This window comes from Narcine bancroftii, chromosome 3, assembly GCF_036971445.1.
Source record: "Narcine bancroftii isolate sNarBan1 chromosome 3, sNarBan1.hap1, whole genome shotgun sequence".
Taxonomy (NCBI): domain Eukaryota; kingdom Metazoa; phylum Chordata; class Chondrichthyes; order Torpediniformes; family Narcinidae; genus Narcine; species Narcine bancroftii.
In genome coordinates this window covers 358144212-358167195 of record NC_091471.1, presented here as the reverse complement: position 1 = coordinate 358167195, position 22984 = coordinate 358144212, and the positions used below count along the sequence as shown (strand labels likewise).

General features: G+C 42.7%; 1 protein-coding gene across 1 annotated transcript in view; it reads right to left on the bottom strand.

The window, feature by feature from the left end:
- Window positions 1–22984, bottom strand: part of LOC138756628 (dual specificity mitogen-activated protein kinase kinase 6) — a 93718-nt gene that overhangs the window by 7289 nt on the left and 63445 nt on the right. Inside the window, exons 5-10 of the mRNA XM_069923033.1 lie at window positions 21338–21457; window positions 18901–19017; window positions 17347–17398; window positions 16368–16495; window positions 12793–12870; window positions 11036–11175 (exon numbers count right to left, since the gene is read on the bottom strand). Coding sequence (XP_069779134.1) covers window positions 11036–11175; window positions 12793–12870; window positions 16368–16495; window positions 17347–17398; window positions 18901–19017; window positions 21338–21457 — 635 coding nt within the window. The remainder of the gene's footprint in view (window positions 1–11035; window positions 11176–12792; window positions 12871–16367; window positions 16496–17346; window positions 17399–18900; window positions 19018–21337; window positions 21458–22984) is intronic.

Below are 22984 nucleotides of genomic sequence, written 5' to 3'. Positions count from 1 at the left end.
CGCCCACTGAAGGGCGACACATAGGTTTTCCCCCCAGAGTAAGAGAATCTAACTCAGGAGGGCAGAGATTTAAACTGAGAGGAGAAAAATTTAACAGAACCTAAGTGCATTTTCTTTTTATAGACAGTAAAATCATGTATATGGTATGCGGCACCAATGGGGATTGGTAGATGCCGGATAAATATCTTTTCCGGTTGTTTGAGACCTATTCTTACAATGCTGAACTATTACACAAATGCATTCAGAATTAACAGTTTAAAAGACAAAAGATAAAAATATTACATTGTCCTTACACTGAACAAACTTCACTTGCATGAATATATAAACTTTAATGCAATTTATTTTATTTTCAGTCACATTCTTTGAAAACATTTAACTGTCGCTGTATCTGCCAGTTCCTCCCTGTCCACAGAGCCGTCCGAAAGACAAACAATAACATTATAATTAACCCCCCCCCCTACCTCCCCCAAATTTACAGATAAAGCCTCTGACCAGGGCAACTCTTACTAAGTAGAGATAAGGAGACACTTTAAGAGAGTCATCCCAATGGCGAGGGGCATCAACCAGCTCTTCATCCTGGGCGACGCCATTGCTGTTTCACACAACTTTATTCAAACAGCTGCTACGACCAAAGCAATATTTGCTCTCATCTTCACCAAAGGTTTATGTGTTAATTCAGAGAACATTTACTTTTTACTTTTTAAACACGTATTTTTAACAATTATTTTATTCTTATTTATTTTCCTCATTTTTTTTTTTGCCAGTTGCTTGAGGCTGCCAGTTGCTTGAATTCTGGATGACAGGGGTTTACTGCTGAGGGGTGGTGGGCCTGTAACTTGTTCTGAAAAGTTCCCTAAATCCACCCAAAAAACATCTTAGCTTGGAGCATGACCAAGATGAATGCAAGGAAGTGCCCATCTCTTCATCACATCTGAAACATTGATCTGACCAACCTGATTGCATTCTATTCAATTTTTGTGATGTCAAATATAACTGATGTAAAAAAATAATACTGAACTAATCTGCATCTTACATTAATAGTATTTGTCATACAATCTTGACAAAGGTCCAACCATCTTTGCTCATCAATAATATTCAAATCTAACTCCCATTACTAGATTTATGCACTCCTTGTTTAATAGTTCCTGTTTGCAATATAAGATACATCCCAGAGGTAAATTTCTAATAAGAGGTATTCTTCCATACCTCGACGAAAGTCTCAAGCCCAAAACGTTGGTTATGTATTTTTACATTTCCTACATAAAGGACACTGTTTGACCTGTTGAGTTTCTCCATTTTGTTTTTACAGAAAAGATAATGAACCCAAAATTGTTGACTGCCACAAGCATACATCGTAAGGTGCTGTGCCTGTAGGAACAAGAGCAAGAACGTAAAAGGGAGTGATTATAGTCCTAGTACAACAGTTAGGTTGTTAAACAGCAAGAGATCTTGCTGCAGGAGATTCTACTCGAGGCATACGACTGAGTGAGTCACATTGTCTTCAAGCTAAAATAAGAACTGATACTAAAAATGGCACAAAGACTTTCAGTCAATTGCCCTGACTTGATTTGTGTATTTTTAATCTTAGTTGCATAACTTTTTGATTCAATACCTTCAAATATTTACTGGTTTTTTTTTGGTCAGGAAATAATCTGATCTCACTGCCTGTCCACATTTAAGTGAAGGACAGCAGGGACATACAGTAAAAAGCATCTGGTTTGAATAGGGAAGGGGTGGGAGTTTGAAATTCTTCATCATAAAACATTTCCTTTCCTGCACGCGCCAAACTATTATTGTTCGAGTATACACACACAAGACACAAGATGCATACACCACTCACTCGTGATCTTCTTCTAGCAAACTGTGGCTCATTCAGGAAAACGATCATGGACTTCCATTTCTACTTTAGCATCATCTGCCTTTCAAAAACCACAAGTGGAAACAACACCCAAGTACAATAAAACCCCTAGTAGATGCTGGATAAGTATATTTTCTGGTTGCTTGAGTCTTGCTGTAAGAATGCCTAACTACTGTATATGTTGTTGTATAGGACAACCCAGGAATTTCCAGCTAAAATATTGATTTTGAGCGATACCCTTTCAATAAGATGACCCTCTCCCCCCACAAATCTGACCAGTGGATTCTATTAAAAGCAAATCACAATATTTTAATAACAAATATCATTTGAAGGTTTACATTTGTGACAGGCCCAGAGGACCCCAAAACCCAGCAGCAATAGAAATTCACCAAGACAAATGTTACTTAAACAAAAGTTATTTTATTTTCTTTAAATATAAAAACAGGATCAAACTTTAACATTACTATTAACTTAACCCCCATCTAATTCTAAGCACACATGTATGTAATGTGTGTATAAGTTCAAAAAAGTTCTTTGATTTACCGTCCAATCTCACTTCTCACTCCTCCACGATATCAGGCAATTCTTATACTCTACACAAAATTTAACATTTATGAATCTTCACCAGACTTTGGTGCTTCGTTGCCACTCAGGAAGGTTCTTGTCAGTTTTCAGAGATTTGTTGCTTGTTGGACACACACGACTGATTCCTTCTGATCAGCCACTTCAGTGTCTTGCCAAAGAAACTTGCTCCATCAGGGTTTTCCAGATAACCTCTTTCTTTCAGGTCACCACTGAGTTCCTTTTCTGTTTCCATTATCTCAGGCAAAACATTATTAAGCCAGCCATCTCCTCTTGTATGGACAACAAGGGCTGTGAACAAGCTGAACTAAGAACTCACAACCCATCTTCAAAATGTTTTTTTTTCCACAAGCTTGCCAGCTTGTCCTGTTCCAGTCCCAGCTGCTGCTGAACTGTATACATAATATTAAATATAACATAATCTGTCACACATTTTATTTGGATATTTCTAAATAAACCCCTGTTGGCTTCCATTTAAAGCCTGCACAGTGCTGACATCAGTTGGACCTGGCGGATGGAACCCACGGAGGAGAGCTGAGACTTCGCAAACAACTAACGGGGCATGCGCGAGATTGCATCGGAGCCAGCAGGAGGATGGTAGAATTTTATACAGGATGATTATGATTTTAGGGTGAATTTTTTAAAGTTTTGGATCGTCCTATACAATGGAATATATGGTAGTACCCCTGCATTAAGAATATATAGCTTAGAAGAAAAATACTAGACTGTACTTACACTGAACAAACTTCACTTGCCTGAATATATATAAACCTTAAAGCATTTACTTCAAATTCATTTAACTGTCGCTGCATCTGCAGGTTCCTCCCCCTCCACGGAGCTGCCCGAAAGACGAACAATAACAATATAGATAATTAATCCCTCCTCCCTCAAGTTTACAGAAAAAGCCTCCGACCAGGTTTAAGCAAGGATAAGGAGACACTTTAAGAGAGTCATCCCAATGTCAAGCGACATCAACCGGCTCTTCATCCTGGGCGACACCATTGCTGTTTCACACAACTTTATTCAAACAGCTGCTACAAGCAAAGCCCCACAAAGACTCAATGTTTGCTCCCATCTTCATTAAAAGTTTGTGTAATTTCAGAGAATGTTTACTTTTACAATTTTAACCTTATGTATTTTTACCTATTATTTTATTCTTATTTATTTTAATTTTAAAAATTTATTTTCCTTGATTTTTTTTTACTGCATGCTTGAATTCCAGATACCAGGACTTTTATTGTAATGTTCTTGGTGATGTGCAGAACGGAGCTGTCGAATATTTTGGCCTTACCTTGTCTGGTGGGTAGACAGCTAGCAACTTACTACCAATAATTCCTGACAAAATATTTTGCCTCACATTTATCAATTGCTTGTTAACAAAGTAGATTTTCAGTTACCAGCTTAAATCACAGGAATTCAATTTCTGTTGTGTGTGCTAAATCCCAACATAGTTAACATACACATACTCCAATCAATAAAATGAAATAAATAAACCATGTGCAGTTCTGGTCTCCTTACGAGAAAGAATAAACTGGCTTTGGAGGTGTTGCAAAGGGCGTTCACCAGGTTGATTCCAGAAATATTGGGGTTATCTCAAGAGGAAAGAATGAGGAGCGAGGACTATACTTATTGGAGTATGGGGGGTGGAGGGGGGGGGGGGGAAATCTTATAGAGACATATAAAATTATGAAAGGAATAGATAAGATTGAAGTTGGAAGATTGCTTCCACTGGTAGGTAAGACAAGAGCTAGGAAACATAGCCTCAAGAACAGGGAAGGGGATTTAAGGCAGAGAGCATGGAATCTGAGGAATTCTATGCCCAAGGAAGCAATAAAGGCTGTCTCATTAAGTGTATTGAAGACACAAATAGTCACACTTTTGAAGAGTAGGAGAATTACTGGTTTTACTGAACAGGTAGGTAAAGGGAGCAGAGTCCATGGCCAAATCAGCCATGAATGGAACAGCAGGCTCAATGGCCCCAGATGGTCTACTCCAGCTCCTAGTTCTTACAGGTTCAGAAGTGAAGCTCATTCTGACTTCAACAGAAGCCTACCGAAGAGACAATGCGCTTCCAATGAATTTAACAAAGTGAATTTTTCCAAGCTTGCCTTGTTGCCATCTCTCTTGAATATGAACTCAGCAGCATTTAAATTAAATTGCAGTTAGCAAGACTAAATGATGCTCTCTACCAGACAGTGATGCTATTTTCTTAAAAACAAATTTCAGATTTATTGTCAGACTACCTACCCTGAGATTCTTTTTTCCTGCGAGCGAGGCAGAATTACCACTGACTGGTAATGCAAATGAAAACTGTACATAATGTACACATGTAAACAAATAAACAAATGTAAACAAACTGACTGTGCAATACAGAGAGAGAGAAAAAAATCAAAAAATTGCAAAAGTAAAAGTCCTTAAATGAGTCCCTGATTTGAGTTTGTGGTTGAGGAGTCTGATGGTGGAGGGGTAGCAGCTGTTCCCGAACGTGGAAGTGCGAGTCTTGTGCCACCTAGACCACTTTCCTGATGGTAGTAGCGAGAACAGCGTGTGCTAGGTGGTATGAATCCTTGATGATTGCTGCTGCTCTCCAATGGCCGCATTCCCTGTAGATGTTCTTGATAGTTAGGAGGATTTTGCCTATGATGTCCTGGGCTGTGTCCATTACCTTTTGAACTTTTGCAGGGGTAATAGTGTCCCTATCCCAGACCATGATGCAGCCAGTCAGCACACTTTCCACTACACATCTGCAGAAATTTGTTCGGGTTTCCGATGTCATACCAAACCTCTACGATAGCCTCAATAAATCCAATAGTATTTAGAGGCAGCTGGTGGAAGTCCTGCCTCACAGCTCCAGTATCCTGGTTTCAAATCCAATCTGTCTTCCACCATGAGGTTTTCCCGCCAATTTCCTCCCACTTCCCAGCAATGAAGGTTAATTGGCCAGTGTGCATCAAGATTAGGGTGGTTATGTGGAGTGAAACTGCCTCTTTTTTTTGAGGTGCAGGAATATGGAGAGTTGCAGAAGGAAAAGAAGGGGAAAACAGGAAGAAGAGTTTACATTGTTCCAACTCTGCTTGCTTAACCAGCTGCAGAGTCTGGGCAGAGTGTTGGAAATGACAAAATACAACATTGACAAAATGCACTGCAGCAACTTGCCTAGGCTTCCTCGACAGCTCATCCCCTTCCCCAACCCCACTACCCAGAAGTGCAAGGGCTGCGGCTGTGTGGCAACACTATAACCTTCAGGTTCCCCCCCCCCCCATACATACCCACTAACATGCAGTAGGCACAAATCTCCGGCCACAAGTAGGAACTTCAGGCAACTGGGATTTTTAGAACCACAGAACACTGCGGCAAAGAAACAGGCCCTTTGGCCTATCTACTATTCTTCCCTGACCCTCCATACCCCTCTTCTCTATGTACTTATCCAAATTTTTCTGGTCCAAATCGAGCCCGCATTCACCACTTCAACTGGCAGCTTGTCCAACCCTCCCACCCCTCTCTGCGTGAAAAACTTCTAACTAATGTACCCTTTAAACATCTCATTTTCACCCTTTTCTGCAGGTTCCAGTACAGCTTTTCCAGCTATGCTTCACTTGGTGCCACAGGGCACATCAGAAATTACCAATTAACTGAGGGCAGGTGGGGAGTGGTTTTTTTTCTTTATTTCTTCATGGGAATGTGGACATCACAAAGACAGCGTCTGTAACTGCCCGTGAACCAACGGCAAATCTAACAGACAACTATGTTCATGGCATCACATGCAGCCAGATTTGGTAAAATTTGAAGATTTCCTTCCCTGAGGGCCACAAGACAAATCAGATGGATTTTTTACACTAATTCCCTATTTTCACAGTTCTGCTTCTCAACTCCATATTTACTTATTTGAATTGAAATTTACCCACATCTCTGGATAAGGGGAGTCCAGGCCTCTGGACAGTCGCCCAGCAAGTCATTTACTACACAACACATCTTCCACAAACTAATCTAATAAACTAATCATGTACCATCAAAGCAAGGCCAGCAGTAAATTGGAGGAGCCACATCTAATTATCCGACTGGGCACTCTCCAACTGGATGTCATTAACATTGACTTCTCCAGTTTCTGCTTGACCACACCCCATTCCTTCTCTCTTCATCCTCCCTCCATCTTCTTTCCAGCTCTCCATTCATCCCCCTTCCCTCTCCTTTCACAGAATCATTGCCCACCCCCCCCCTCCCTCCCTTAAACACCCATTACCTCCTGCCTGTGGGGCCATGCTCCACCCCCCGCCCTTCCCCCCCACCATTTTATTCGGACGCCTGCCGACATTTTGCTCACAGTAAAAACCCAATGCTGGAGAAACTCAGCAGGTCTTCCTTCCTCCCCCACCTTAAATGTACATCTATTGGTAGGTGACATTTTTACCTTGGGAAAAAGATTATGATCATCTACCTATCCATGCCTCTCATAATATAATACAGTAAACCCCTGTTAGCTGGGACCAATGGGGATCGGTGGATGCGAGTTTTGTGGTTGCTCGAGACTACATGTTGCGTGAATGAAGAACAATTTCCACATTTTATTTGCCAGTTGTTTGAATTCCGGAAAACAAGGATTTTCCTGTATATATAAAAAAAGTTCACCTTTCTTTTACTCCCCTTAATGCTGAGTTTCCTCAGTTTTTATTTGCTTCGATACTTCTAAAACGTTGTGAAAGAATCTGCTTGCACCTCTTCAACCAGTGTATTTCCAACTCCAACCCCGCCCTCTAAATGGATCCTCTTCAAGGCCCACTTAACCTCCCATCACTCATTTTACACCCATGCCCTCGATTTGGGCAAAGAGCCCTCTGGGAAAAAAAAATCATTATCCATCCCGTGTTTATCCTGTATTCAAGCAACCAGCAAAAAGCAAATTGTGGAAAATAAATGGGTAAAAAATAAGGAAGTTTAAAATTGGCACGCCTCACCGTCAGTTCTCCATTCATGAAACAAACAGTCTCAAGAACTGGAAAACTTGCTTATCTGGCTTCTAACAATCTCCATAGGTGCCAGATACCAAAGGATTTACTGTATTCACCTCACAATATTGTATATTCTAATGCAGCTATTCTCAACGGGGGCGTTATGGCCACCGTGGGGGCCACACGACATTTAAGGGGGGTGGCCTCAGATTAAAATCATGTAATTTTTTTAATGTAGTTGGTAGGAAAGAGGTACAAAAGAAACCAGCTAAACCTGACCGCTTCACAGCAAAAGTGGGAGGCCATAAACTTTGTCCGGTGGGGGGGGGGGGGGGGGGCACCGTAGCCAGGAAAAAACTTGGAGAATGATTAAGTTAACTGATGGAAGGCTGAGAGTTGAGATAAATGGGTGATTCTTTGATTGTTAATCAGTGGTTCGTGGGGTGCGGAAGGAATCGGTGCTGGGTCTATAACTGTTCGCAATATACATTGCCTTAAGAGCTCAGATTTCAGGGGCCATGTAATCCAGTGGGTTACCAAGCAAGCAGGAGAAGGTCGTAGAAGTGAGATTTGTGAGTCTGAGGAGCATTTTGAAAATGGAGTGAATATTGCATTAATGAGGACATTCGCTGATAATGGGCATACAGAGGTTTCGATGCTGTGACACATGCTTACACCTGTTGTTAATTCACAATCTATTTCAAACACTACTATCCCATCAGGATTTAGCATTCAGTATGGATGCGACTACATCACGAGTTCATCTGTGTTCTAAGATTTCAATGGAAAATGAAATGTGTGGGACTTTATTTTCAGAGCCTAAGTTTCCAGTGAAAGGTAGAGGGACTGTTTGCTTTGGACTGTATCCACTGGGAATAGCTTAAGTTCACATTATTTTGAATTTATTTTTCAGAACGGTCTCACAAGATCAAACGAGCCACTTGTAGCACCAGAAGAATTTGGTCATCGTAACGTTATTGTTTTGTTTTTAAAGCTGTCACTACCCTTTAACCGTCACAAGGGTTGCCAACCCTGAGAGCGCAGACAGCACACAGCTCCTTGAGATTAATCTGCACTGTCAGGTTGTCCCTGGTGTGAATCACGTTCTCCGAGCAACAGGCGTTACAACTGAACTGATCCCCAAGACTCCTTACTTGTGTTTTTCCTCCAAGAATGTATTCAGCAGCGTTAATCTCAAAACCTCATCCTTGTGGTCACTGCAGTTCAAATTTAGCTTATCTAAGAATGATGGACTGAAATTCTCAAGAATTGCTGTGCGCCTGCTTATTTTAACTGTCTGAAAAGTTACAAATCACAATTTTCCATTTAGCAATTTAATACTGTATATGGGACGATCCCCAGAATTTTCACCTAAAATGGTGGTTTTGAGCAATACCCTTTGAAAAAGACAACCCCACCATCCCCATATCTGGCACTTACGGCTGACCAGTGGATGCTGTTAAAACCAAATCACAATATTTAAATAATAAATGATCATTTAAAGATTTAAATTTTATTTGAATACTTTAAAATAAACCACAGCCGGCTCCTGTAACAGGCTGTTTAAAGACTGGACAGAGCCGTCGGACCAGGCGGATGGACCCCATGGAGGAGTGCTGAGACTTTGCAAACAACCAACGGGGCATGTGCGAGATTGTGTCGGAGCCGGCAGGAAGATGGCGGCGGTGTTGTGACTTCATTGTCGAGGTGAGAATTTTGGATTCTTTGTTTCGGGCGACCCTCGATTTTAATGCAAAAGTTTTAAGTTTCGAATAGTGCCTGATACAACAGCATATACAGTTCTTATTTAGTTGGGCTGTTTCCTTGCAAAGATTTAATCAAGTTTCCCTGTAGGTTTAGTCAGGAATTGATTAGAATTATAAGGCTACTGCCATTCAAGGTCATGTTTCTGTTTAGTATTTTAGATTGGGTTACAAAAAAATTCAAGCACTGCAGTCTTTTGCAAATGACAAGAAATCCCTTACAGACTGTAATGTTCTCTAATGAATTTAACTTTTTAAATATGGAAAGAAGTCGCACATGTTCTGTTGTTACATTGTTCAATCCTTATGTGAGGTTTGTATCCACACAACAATTGGAAAGACAAGCCTGACTGCTGTATTTGGGCTCATTGCAAATCCGATGCTGTGATGCAGCTCCCAGTTTATGATGCACCTGACATCGCTCCATCTGCTGCCTAGAACATGGTCATTCTGCTGTGAATTAAATACCGGACAACAAAATAGAAGAGGATACTCGCTGAGACCACCAGCTATGACACACACGAAAACCCACTCTGCTTCAAACCTTCATACCGATTGGCATTTTGCACTATATCTACCGAGAAATCTATCATGGACACGCAACATCTTCTCACTTGTTTGAAGGGTGCACCAGCGACTGCACTTCCTGAAAAGACTAAAGCGGGTAAAGCCAGTTAGAGTGTTCCTTCAATTCTCAGCCACCATCACTTCTGTGATGCTCTTCTGAGAGCATCCTGGCATCACAGTATGGCATGGCTGATGTAGAGAAATGGAATAGAGGTCAATCCACAGGACCATAAGAATGGCAGAGAGGATCACTGGGGGCTCCCTCTCACCACATGATCTACTAGGAGCGTTGTCCGAAGAGGGAGCACAAAATTATTGAAGACTCCTACCACCCCTCACACACCATCTTTCAGCTGCTCCGTTTGAGAGAGAGATACAGAAGAATCGGAGCCACCACCAGCTTCTTCCGGCGCGTGGTGAGAATCCTAAACGACCAAAGGAACCGCTCACACTAACCGTTCCGAGATTCTCATCTTCACCAAACAATTTTTATTTGTGTATTAGTCCTACATATGTAGATATGTCTATATGTGTGTTATGTCTGGTTGTGTGCCTGCATGGTTTGCCCCGAGGACTGGAGAACGCTGTTCCATCAGGACGTACTTGTGTAATCAGATGACAATAAACTTGACTTGAGACACTGCAGATCAGACGTGCATGGGGGAGAGTGATGTGAAGGTGGAAAGGTCAAACAGATTATCTATCAGGAAGAAACAAGAGAGCTAATGAAACCCTCATGTTTTGAGCCTGATGCTTTATCACATCCAACAAGAAGGTAACCATATTGTAGAATCTTTTGCATCTAACTGGCCTGCAGCTTTGTTTTAACCTCATCCTTGAGACACAATAAGGCACAATGAAAGATGTTCATCCTTCACTGGAGATCTTTAATGTCACTATCTACATCTGAGGCCAGTTAGAGTGTTCCTTCAATTCTCAGTCACCTTCCTTTGTTGAACACACTTTCACACAAAAGTAGATTCTTGCGACAAATTTTACAACATTCCAGGTGGGTGGGCACTACAAACTGCAGCATCAAAGGCAAAACCTACCCAGCAGGAGTCTGGGCAAGTGGAATGGGCTCTGAATAGTGAGTTCATCTCAGGCAGTATATCCTGAGTTCTGCTCAGCTTGCCCAGAATTTAAAAAAAAGAGTTTATAAAGAAGCCAGATACATTCAAATGTAAATATAATACAAAATACAAAGGCAAAACCTCTTGTTTCGGCATGAACTTCTAAAGACGATTGGGGGGGGGGGGGGGGTGAATGGGATAGCAAACTCGAGGCCGTTGAAAGAAAGAGGCATTCCAAAGTCTTACCACTGGGCACTGAAGTCGACAAATTCTTTGGAGAATCTGTCAGTGGGAAGCTGCGGAGATGGCTCTTCCACCACCTGTTTAAGCTGCTGAAAAGGAGTACCCCAGGAATCATACGGGAACTTCAGGATCGCCATCTCAATCTAAAGAGGACATTCAGAAGCAAGAGTTAAAGCCCTGGAGAATCCCGACAGTGAGCAATCTTTTTTTTTTTTTTTTCCCACACCATAAGCAATCTTCAAGTATTCTCACATGGACCCAGGCTGACGGAGGCTAATACACAGCTCCAACTCAATCATTAACTGTCTGAGACTCTTACAACAACCCACTGGGTGAATCAAAATCCTGGAGCTCCCTTCAATAGGGAAAGCCTTCATCACACGCTAGGCCAGTGATGGCGGCATGCACAATATGTGACTGTAACATTAAAGGCATCATCTAACATGACACTGGCCAACGAATATGAGACCTGGAGTCGATGTGTGACAGTAAATTCTATTTAATTGAAGCCTCGGTTCAAAACAGTATAGACAATTGATCTCAGCACCTCACTGCTACATAACATGGCTCAGTCAGAGAAATTCCCTCAAATTGATGAGTGCAAGTTCTTGAGGGGATCATTTACAATTCCACAATGTCCTGGGCTGGTTTTGTCCCAGTTCATTCAGTTTGCACCGATCTCATTCCTGCTGGAACCAGAGGCCAATATCATGTATGACTTGCAGCCTTCTCCAAGCACAGGGGCAGCATTACTTCCAGAGTCTAAAACAAAGAGCATTTAGTGATGCAAAGCGAGCATTACTTATTTCTGTCTGCCGATCCAGGCAGTGGTAGGATTCTTTTTACTTAAAAAATTGCATTTGCAGCACAGTAGAAGCTGATTTCAGCCCAATTACACCCAAATAACCTACAACCTCATAAGCTTTGAAGGGTGGAAGGAAACTGGAGCACTCGGGGAAAACCCACGCAGTTCACGAGAAGAACGTGCAAACTCCTTACAGACAGCACCAGATTGGAACCCAGGTCACTGCCGCTGTAATAGTGTCGTGCTAACCACTAGGCTAACCATGCCGAAGTAGGTAACAATAGCGTCAGTAAGCCTAACCAGCAATCCACTGTGCACTAAATGCTCACAAGAGAATGGGAGCCAACTTGGCAGTGACAGTAAATCACTGGAGAGCTGATTAGAACATGAAGGAACCCTGTGTTAGGAACCGTGATTATTCTTTCCTAGGCGGGCATCCTTCGAGGACATCTACAAGAGGCGGCGTCTTAAGAAAGCAGCCTCTATCCTCAAGGACCCCCACCCCAGGCCATGCCCTCTTCACTCTGCTCCCATCGGGAAAAAGGTACAGGAACCTGAAGATGAGCACTCAGCGGCACAAGGACGGCTTCTTCCCCTCCGCCATCAGATTCCTGACGCTGCCTGACTTTGATTTTTTCTTTTCCTTGCACTGTTTTTATTTATTTTGAAAGGTGGTTTATATATATAAATGTTTGCAATGCGATGCTGATGCAAAACAACAAATTTCATTACATGTTCGTGACAATAAATTCTGATTCTGAGCTCGTGTTAGTAAGTTCATTCTCAGTGTCGTTTTATTTTAACTTTTTATTCTCTAAATCCCTAAAAGTAATTGCACAAAATAGTTAGAAAAAGGGGGATTTCGGGCACTGAGAGAGGACATCCACTAACCATTTGGACTCTTATTATAAAAGGAATCAATTTAGAAATCACAGGTCTCTCTGGAGATACTTACCATGGTGATCCCCAGACTCCAGATGTCAGATTTGACACTGTAACCCTTCTGGTTCACCTCAGGGTTAATTCTCTCTGGCTGTAAAAAAAGAAGCAAGGTTTCCTGAGACGACATTCAGCATTAAAACCTACAACATCCGCACTAGAAAGAGATTCTCAGCCTGCCTACCAGAAAGGAAGGGATGAGAGAAAACACTGCTGTCCTGTTCCTTGGAAGTAAAATATGTTTTTATACAAAGGATTCCAATAATAATTTGCTGTCACACCATTTGGAGCAGCTTTACTGCGGGAACTTGTGATTTTCAATGATCCATAGCAAGAAAAGGCGAGATTATTAATGATCGTAGTAAAAAAAGTTTATAGAATCATGAAGCTTTTCAGCATTGAAACTAGGCTCTTCAACCCAACTTGTCCACGCCCCCCCCTTGTTGATTAACCAAGATTTGCCTGTACGTGGTTCATCTCCAATCCTCCTTACTGTCCAACTGTTTGAAACAGTGGAGTGTATCAACTGCACCTCCTCCTCACCTTCTGTGTGAAAAAGACAACCCTCAGGTCTACACGCATGCACATACACCTTTACAAAGTCCCTTTTCAGGCACTGACATTCCAGGAAAAGAAGTCCCAAACTTCCAATTCAAGCCCACCACTCGTGGTAATAGTATTGTGAATCTTGCCTGCATCCTTTCCTGCTTGAAGGTATCTTTCCTACAGCTGGATAATCATGTCTTCTGACAATGCAATATGCAATTTCTCCCCTTCCCACAATTTGTTTCTCCTAAAAGAAGTCTGATTATTGGACATACAAGGAGGCTAAGACAAGCTGCTGGTGAGGAGGTCCCCTCAGTTAACTTAGTAGATCAGTCAATGTTTCATCTGGACTGAAAAGTGGAGATAGCCAGAATAAAGAGGTGATGGGGAGGGGTGGGGCTAAGAGAAAGGTGAGGAGTTGATTGGCAGCTAGAATGGGACAAGGAGGGGTGAGAAAATGACAGGGACTGAGAGGTGATAAATTGAAGCAACAAATGGCAGCTAATTAAGGAATCTGATAAGGAAGGTGATAAGGGAGGGGAGATGGCCTGCTGGGAGAGAAGACAGGGGGCCAGTGTGAGGAGTGTGTAGGTGATAGGCAAATGCAGTAAGTGGGGAAGGGGATCAGAAAGAAAGATGTGTGTGAGAAGACCTGGGTAGATCAGAACTAAGACACAAGGAGGTTATTTGGCCCATTCAATCTGTACCAGCTCCCAGCACAGCAACCTTATCAGCCTCATTTCCCATGGAGGGGTGTCATAAAGTTACAGGAACAGGATGTTTGTCCCATCTCGTCCATTCCAACCAAGTTGGCATTCTGGGAAAGTCCATATTCTACACTTTTTCCCATCAGCCTATCAGTCCAAGTGTCTTATGAACGTTAAAATTGTAGCCCGCTCCCCCACCCCCCCCCCCCCGGCAATTCCTTCCAGATACAGATTACCCTCAGAGTGAAGAAAGTGGTCAATCACTTCAAACCTTAAACTGTTGTTGTTGAATCATCTATTCTCAGAGCAGTCGCTTTATGCAGGATTTTATAAACCTCTAAAAGGGTCACCAATCAGCCTCTGAGGGTATCTATCCTCTCCCAATAGCTCAAGCCCTCCCATCCCAGCAACTGCCTGGTGAATCTCCTGTGTGCCCCTTCCAATTTGCTGACACCTTTCCAAAACTGGGCGATCAGAACTGCACACAATGTGGTCTCCTGCACACCTTGCACAGCTGTAGCAGGACTTCAGTTGAAATGTTTGTTCAAAGGAAGCCAGCCATGTGACAAGCACTGAGCACATCTGCAAGAAGGTTCTAAATAGTTAACTAATCTCATGAACAAGAGGCACAAGGGAGCCAAAAGTGGCTTCGTGGATATATAATCCACCAAAATCACAGTCTTTGCTGCGCATTTTGGGCAAACATCCTTGACTTCAAAATTCAGCCCAAGCACCTTTCCAGCTAATTAACTTCCCTCTTTGGCTTGAGGCAGTGGTAATGGAGAGCTGCACAATTCCCAATGGGAAAAGCTCTTAGTTTGATCAAAGAACTCTGGGCTTGGACTTTCTGCTCCGAATGCACCCCCCAGACTTCGTTGCCGTCCCACAGAGAGCTGTGCCCTGAAGCAAACTAAGATGAAAGGCACAGACCCAGCCCAGCTGCAGCATTTGTTCAGCACTAGGAAGTGTAGACAGACTTATTTAGAGTGCAGAAATGTTATTGATGAAGTAAAGGCAAAGACAGAGGTGTGTGTCCCTGTCCTGGTGGGTCACTGCTTTGACATCAATGAATTTTTTTTTAAACTGCAAAATTCTCCTCACTACGAGGAATCCTTCAAGCAGTCACTATCAATATAGCTGTTGGCCTTATCTTGTCACACGTCGCACATGATTTCTAGAACATAAAAGGCACAAGAGTAGGCCATCTGGCGCACAGGTAAAGTTAAAGGTTGCATTATTGTCATGTAATACTACATTTAGAATGTAACATACATGAAATTCTTTAACTTTTGTCTACCGTAAGGCAGACAGAAAATTGCCACTTTGTCCAGCGCCCCTCACAGAAACCTACAGCACCTGGTGTTCCCAGGCGATCTCCCCTCCAAGTACTAACCCGCTTAGCTTCCGAGATCAGACATGAATCTGAAATCTGAATCTGGTGAGGCTGCACCTGGAGTACTTTGTGCAGTTCTGCTCTCCTTACTTGAGGAGGGATCTACTGGCTACTGGCAGGAGAGGTTCACCAGGTTGATTCCAGGGAACAAGGGATTGGCCTATGGGACTGTATTTGCTGACATTTAGAAGAATGGGACAGGATCTTTGAGAAATGTAAAAAATTATGAAAGGCATAGAGGGAGGTATGTTGCTTCCATTGGTAGGAGACATAGCCTCAAGATTCAGGGTAGGAGATTTAGAGCGGAGATGAGGAGGAACCGCTGTTCCCAGAGGGTGGTGAATCTGTGGAATTCGCTGCCCATTAAAGCAGTGGAGGCGACCTCAGTAAATATGGATAGAATTTTACATAGTTAGGGAATTAAGGGATATGGGGAAAAGAGATGAGCCTGACATCAGATCAGCCATGGTCTCATGGAATAGCGGAGAAGGTCGATGGGCCGGATGGTTGACTCCTCCTCCTATTTCTTATATAAGTGGTGCTTACTTACACCATCATGTTCACTCTGCTGTCATGTATTGCCAAGGTCACGGTACTACAACTCTGTGAAGCTAAAACTTGATTGTTATGTGCTCGACGTAACCCGACATCACGATGCCAATCAGGCCAGTTGTAGAGGTACAAACCAGGAAGAGCCAACTTTGATGGTTCAATGTAATGCAGGATGTCCCACCTGCCCTGAAAATTTCCCAAATTGAGTTGTGTTCTAACCAAAATCCCAACACAGGTTGCAGAAATTTTTAAGAATATTTTCTCTTTTTGACATCAACTGCACAGCCCAGGGAATTTCACTTCTACTCCAAGACCATGCAATACCTGAAGAGCCAGATCCCAAGCTCCTCTGGACCTAAATTGGGAATGAGGGTTCCAAATACTTTGACTTACAGCCATGTATGGTTTGCAGCCTGCATCCATGGTTTTAGCCACTGAGTCCACCAAGTAGCCACTGATTCCAAAGTCGCACATCTTAACCTGGCCTTGCACATTAATTAGGACATTGGACGGTTTCACATCTGAAACAAAACACAACAGCTGATGCCATTAATAACCCTGCTCAATAGATCCTGAGACACAACAAAAAAAAATTAACTGGCCCTTCGTCAAACTTTTGGGAAAAATAGTAGGTGTTCCAAGTTGAAAAAACAGAATGCTGGAAACACTCAGCGGAGAGAGACAAAATGCTGTAAAACCCTGGGTATCTATCATCTATGGGGATTGGTAGACATCAGATATGTGATTTCTCCAGTTGCTTGAGATTTCATGTTGCTTGATTGGTTAACTAACTGCTAGGACGTGCCGATTTTAAATCCATTTTTTTTAACCTATTTATTTTCTGTGATTTTTTTCCCCCCAGTTGCTTGAGGCTGCGGTTGCTTGAATTCCGGATAACAGGGATTTTACTGTATTTCCAGAATTCCAGTTTTATTTCAGGTTTTCAGCATCTGCTGTTTTTTAAAAGCTTTTTGGCAATGTGTCCAGAGTTTATTTTGAGTTCACAAAGACATTGGTCACTCTGTGACCTGCTATAAACGGGACTTGAATCTCAGACCAAAACACCAGAGAGGGGCTCTAAAATACACAAGGCACGAGGGCGCACATTGTGTATGGGCTGCCAATAGATTATCCACTGCAATAGCACAAGCCAGGAACTGTGCACGATTCACTAAATGTTATTATAAGTGGGCGGAAGGAAGCAGTTCACTGAATGCATGGAAGCTATTAGATGAAAATGCAAGTTCTTCATCAACTGGTCCCATATTAGACAGTGCAAGTGCACCATCACCACCTCCTGCCCCCTTGACCCTCAAGCTGTAAGTTGTTAGAGGTAATTCTGTGCTCAAGTGGATTTACATAAGGCACCTACCTCTGTGTATCACAGACAGCTTACTGTGTAGATGCTCCAAGGCTTTCACAATCTGCAAAACAAGCCCAGTGCAATTAGACCACGAGAATGTAGATTGGTGTAGAAAAAGAATTTGCTTCCCTCCTGCTGCCGGATGCAACTGATTAAACAGTGTCAACAGAACAAAAATGAAGATTCAGCCAATTGGCTGAAAATAAAATCCATAATTGGGGCAGGTTTTCATTAATTATTCTCGAGCAGGGTGTGCTGCATTTAATCAAATTCCACAAGGAAAAGGAAACAAAAAATATTTGCTGAGAAATTGGATAGCACCCTTTTTTGAGGCACTGAAACTTTGATTTGGGTGGCACGGTTGGCGTAACAGTTAGTGCAATGCTGCTACAGCATTAGCGGGTGGGACCGGGGTTCCAATCCCGCGCACTAAGGAGTTTGTACATTCTCCCCGTGTTTGTGTGGGTTTTCCCCCAGGGGCTCCGGTTTCCTCCCACCATTCGAAACGTACCGGGGGGGGGGGGGGGGGGGTTGGGGTTGTCAGTCAACAGGGCGGCACGGGCTTGTGGGCCGATAGGGCCTGTTACGGTGCTGTATGTGTCTACATGTTAAAAATAATAAAATTTAAAATTTAAAGAGCTTGGGCCAAATTGGGCTTCCTAAAAAAAAATGGAATTGGCCAAAAACAAAATAGAAAATCGTTAGGAAGAAAGAGACAGAGAGTTAAGGTTTTGAGCAAGAAGGCAGCAGAGATCTTGAGGCACATTAGTGAATGGGCTTGGTAAAGAGCTCCAGGACTTACAGCCAGCAACAAAGTTGGGAGGTGCCACAGCAGCTGAGTATCTGTGATGCATTTTGTCGATGGTACAAAGGAATGAATGCATGGGTGTGGTTGACAGGGTGCCAAGCAAGTTTAGACCTTCTTGAGGCTCAGTTGAGCCATAGTTATTTGGCTTAAAGGCAGTGAACGAGTGTGAATTCCCTTTCAGCACCCTGTTTATCGCCTCCCTGCCCACAGCATGTCAGTCTGTCTTGAGCTGACAGATTGATGATACTGGGGTTGTCGGTTAATGGGGTATAAATTGGGTGGCATGGACTCGTGGGCCGAAATGGCCTGTTACCAGCTGTATGTCTAAATTCAAATTAAATTAAGACAGCAGGCTGAATCGTCCAAACCACTGATCAATACTTGCAGCCTTAGCTGCCAACAACTTACGAAATTTGGGGTTGGAGATTTGCGTCAATTAATGAGCTGGTTCCCACAGCACCAGACACTTGCTGCGGCATTGAGCTCCCCAGGAATTCGAAATCCACTGCCCCTTTTGGTGGTGGGCGAACCGTGTGGCTCGGAGAGCCGCTACCGCAGAGCGCCACAGACCTGGGTTCAATCCAGATTGAAGGATGTCCCTTTAATTTCTAGGCAATTGCACACTGCATGAGAAACCTGAATGCAAATTATGTCTGCTCCTGTGCGTCAAAAGTATCCATTATTTTCACAATGGGCTCCACCAATGAATGTTCTTGGAAATTAGCACCAGAGGAGGTAATAAAATAGGGACTTACAGAAACTGCTATTTTTCCTAAGATGTCTTCAGGAATGGTCATGCCCCTGTCAATGACCTCTTTGTAGAACTTGTCCAAGGATGTGTCCATTAACTCCATGCATATCCAGACATCACCCTGTGAAAAGAAACAGAAAAATAATAAGAGCAAATGAGGACACTCCTGCCCTTTGAGTTTGATCCACCATTCGTCAAGATCATAGCAGATCTTCTACCTCATGCCTTTATACTGCATTATCTTCACGTCCCTTGATCCCTCAATGACCTGAAATTCAGCAATCCCAGTTCTGAAGGAACTAAAGGAGTGAGATTCCACAGCCCTTCAGGCCGGAAAACTCCAAAGATTCACCAATCTCCGAGAAGTTTCACCTCACCTCAATCGTATCTTGAAATTGTGTTCTGCATTCTGGAATCCTCAGCTACAGCATCCACTTACAATCCCTTGTGCGTTTCAACAGGATCTCCCCTTAGTCTTAACACGCCATTCTCAACAGGGGCCATATGGCCTCACCTGGGGGCCAAAGCGCATTTACGAGATGGGGGTGGGGGGTGTGGACTGAAATGCAAAATATTTTTATGTGAGAGAAGTATGGAAGAAACCAACTAAATTTGACTGCTTCACAGGGAAGGGCGGCCCATAAACTTTGAGCAGAGTTCTAAAGGGGAATATTTTTCCTTGAAAGCCAAAAGGAGAAAGGTTGAGAATGGCTGTTTTAAACCCTCCAAACCTGGGAAAATCAAGTGAATGCTCACAATACTTCTAATGAAGTTTCCTCAAAGTTTTAGACAACAGGAGAAGCTACAATAGTTTAACGTGCACACACAAAGAACACAACCACCAACACTACAGTTGGGTGCATCTTTTCTTTCTTTGGCTTGGCTTCGCAGACGAAGATTTATGGAGGGGTAATGTCCACGTCAGCTGCAGGCTCGTTTGTGGCTGACAAGTCCAATGCAGGACAGGCAGACACGGTTGCAGCGGTTGCAAGGGAAAATTGGTGGGTTGGGGTTGGGTGTTGGGTTTTTCCTCCTTTGTCTTTTGTCAGTGAGGAGGGCTCTGCGGTCTTCTTCAAAGGAGGTTGCTGCCCGCCAAATTGTGAGGCGCCAAAATGCATGGTTTGAGGCGATATCAGCCCACTGGCGGTGGTCAATGTGGCAGGCACCAAGAGATTTCTTTAGGCAGTCCTTGTACCTCTTCTTTGGTCCACCTCTGTCTCGGTGGTCAGTGGAGAGCTCGCCATATAACACGATCTTGGGAAGTGCATCTACCAGCTTGGTAATTGGTAATAATCCAACGACAGACAGCCACATACATGAAAATATTTAACAAGATATTAACAAAATAAGCAAAATTGCAACAAATGAATTTAAACACAGGCAAACCTAACCTCATCCAATTTGAGCCTAAAAAAGAAAATGACAGAATGGGTTTCAACTGGTGAAGTCCAAAAAGATAATTATCTGCACTGATCGACTGGGGTTATAAATAAACAGATCTAATTTTGGCCTTTATATCACAGAACATGAGCTTGAGGGAGAAAATGATATGATGCAGTTATACAAAGCTTTGGCGAGATCACAGCTGGCACACTGAGGCTGACTATAGGCTCCACCAGTCATGGAGGAGAGTGGATTTAACCTGAACACAAAGGGTTAAAATTGCAGCTGTGCACATTATGGTTGTATTCCCTGAAATTCAGATGGTAAATATGATTGAAAGTTCTGAGGGAAATGATATTGTGGAGAGTAAGGAGAAGAGTCCTGGGCTTCTCGTCCTTCAGGATTGAAGTTCACAACCCCTTCCTCACAGCGCACCCCTCCACAAACCCTTTGACAACATGCAGTTCACCAAGACATTACCTGGTTTCAGGGATGAGGAGATTGGATAAGTCTGGATCTGTTTTTCTTAAAACAGGAGGAGATGGGGTGGAGGAAGGGGAACCTGACAGAAACATACAAAATGATGAGAAGCATGGGTGGCCAATGGCGGAGGGGCCCACAACTAGGGGACAGAGATTAAGGTGAAGATTAAGAGGTTAAAGGGGGGGATCGAAGGTAGATTTCTTCGACTCAGAGGATGGTTACACCGCCTGAGAAAATCCAGACAAGAATTTAAATGAGCATAGCACAGAAATACTGGTACTGGTAAATGGACACACACACACACATCAGGTGATCATTCGTGAATTATTAATCTCCAACTTTATCCAGATGAATAGAGATAATTTACAAATCAGCCACAATGTCAATAGATCATAGAACAGGATCAAGGGATACATAGCCCGGTGCTCGCCTGTTGTATGAAATTAAAGGAATATGTTTCCTTGAAATTTGGGCATCTACTGGGGGTTCTATTCTAACTGGATTTCAAGTGCTTGAGGGGCCACAAACACTGTAAACTTTGACCCCAAAGCAGCATTAATTTCACGTCGCCCCACCTCTCGAAAAAGTGCTCCATAGAAGGTGACGGTGAAGGGGCAGTCCACGGTGCGCATGGAGATATCGAGATCCATCAGCAACCGTTTTTGTTCTTGGCTATTCACTGTGGCCCGGATCCTCTGAAAGAGACAAAACAGCCAGATGTTACAACCCGGATGGACGAAGGGAGCAAAAGACGGGGCTGATCTTCATGTTGTGACAACAGCCAGCTGTTCTCCAGATCAAAAAACATCTGGATTAATTGAGCTTTTCTGTATAAAAGGACTGCTCAACCTTTCAATAATTATCCTGTTGGTCAACAACATTTTTTTTTAAATTTAGACATACAGCATGGTAACAGGCCCTTTCGGCTCACGAGCCCGTGCCATCTAATTACACACAAATGACCTACTACCCTGCTACGTTTTGAAGGGGGGATGGAAACCAGAGCACCTGGGAAAAATTCACACATAGGGAGAACATACAGACTCCTTACAGACAGCGCCGGATTCGAACCCCGGTCACTGGTGCCGTAATTGCATTGAGCAAACCGCTATGCTAACTGTGCCGCCCTACGCAAACTGTGCCATCCTACGCTAACCGTGCTGCCATAAGCTAACCATGCCACCCACTTTTTTAATTTGCTCGTCTAATGTCAAAATCTTTCCTTTTAACGTCAGGCGAGCAACACATACTAAGGGGTTGAAGGATTCTTTATCGCATCACACAAGGAGACACAAACACTGACACACAATATGCATTGCTTACACTTGTCTCCTCCATTTAGAGTGAAGTTTTAAATAGGTAAGGCATTGGAGTGTGGGCAGAGGGGATTGATTAATCAGAATGGTTCTAGAGAGATAGGCCATACAGAGAATCCTTAAGAGTTTGTCAAATGTGTTCAGGAAAGTTTCCTTAATCAGTAATATAGCAGCCCCAAGGAGAGAGAGGGCAATGCTGGATCTCCTATTGGACAACAAGACAGACCAGGTGATGGAAGTAAGGATATGGGAACATTCTGGGTCTAGTGACCATGATCCAAGAGTTTTAAGATAATTAAGGGAAAGGATAGGTCTGGTTCTTGGCCCAAGATTCTAAACTGGAGAAAGATCAATTTTGTTGGCAGAAAGGATATGACAAATGTGGATTGGGGCAAAATGTGTGTTTGTTAAGTGGGAGGTATTCAAAGGTGAAATTTTGAGAGTCAGTATTAAAGGTAAAACTAACAGGTATAAGGAACCTTGGTTTTCAAGTGATATTGCACATCAGGTATAGGCAATAAGAAACAAATGAGGTACCAGGAATACAAAAAATGCAAGCCACATTGAAAAAAGGAAATCAGGAATGAAAAGAAAGAATGAGGTGGCTCTGGCAGACAAGATAGCTAAGATGATATTAAAGCAGAATCCACATTCCTTTTACTTTAAATGATCCTTTCTTTGATATCTGGCACAATAACGGGATAAAGAGGATAAAAGATTGTTTCTTAGGTTCTTTTTTCTTGACTTTTGAACAAATGAAAGAGAAACACAATCTACCAAATAAAACTATTTTTTCATACTATCATCCTAAGTCATATTTAAAAAAGAAATTAGGCATGAATTTTAGACCCGGAACAGAGCCCATTTGAGTATTTAATTATTTATACATTTATTGAGAAATTTATT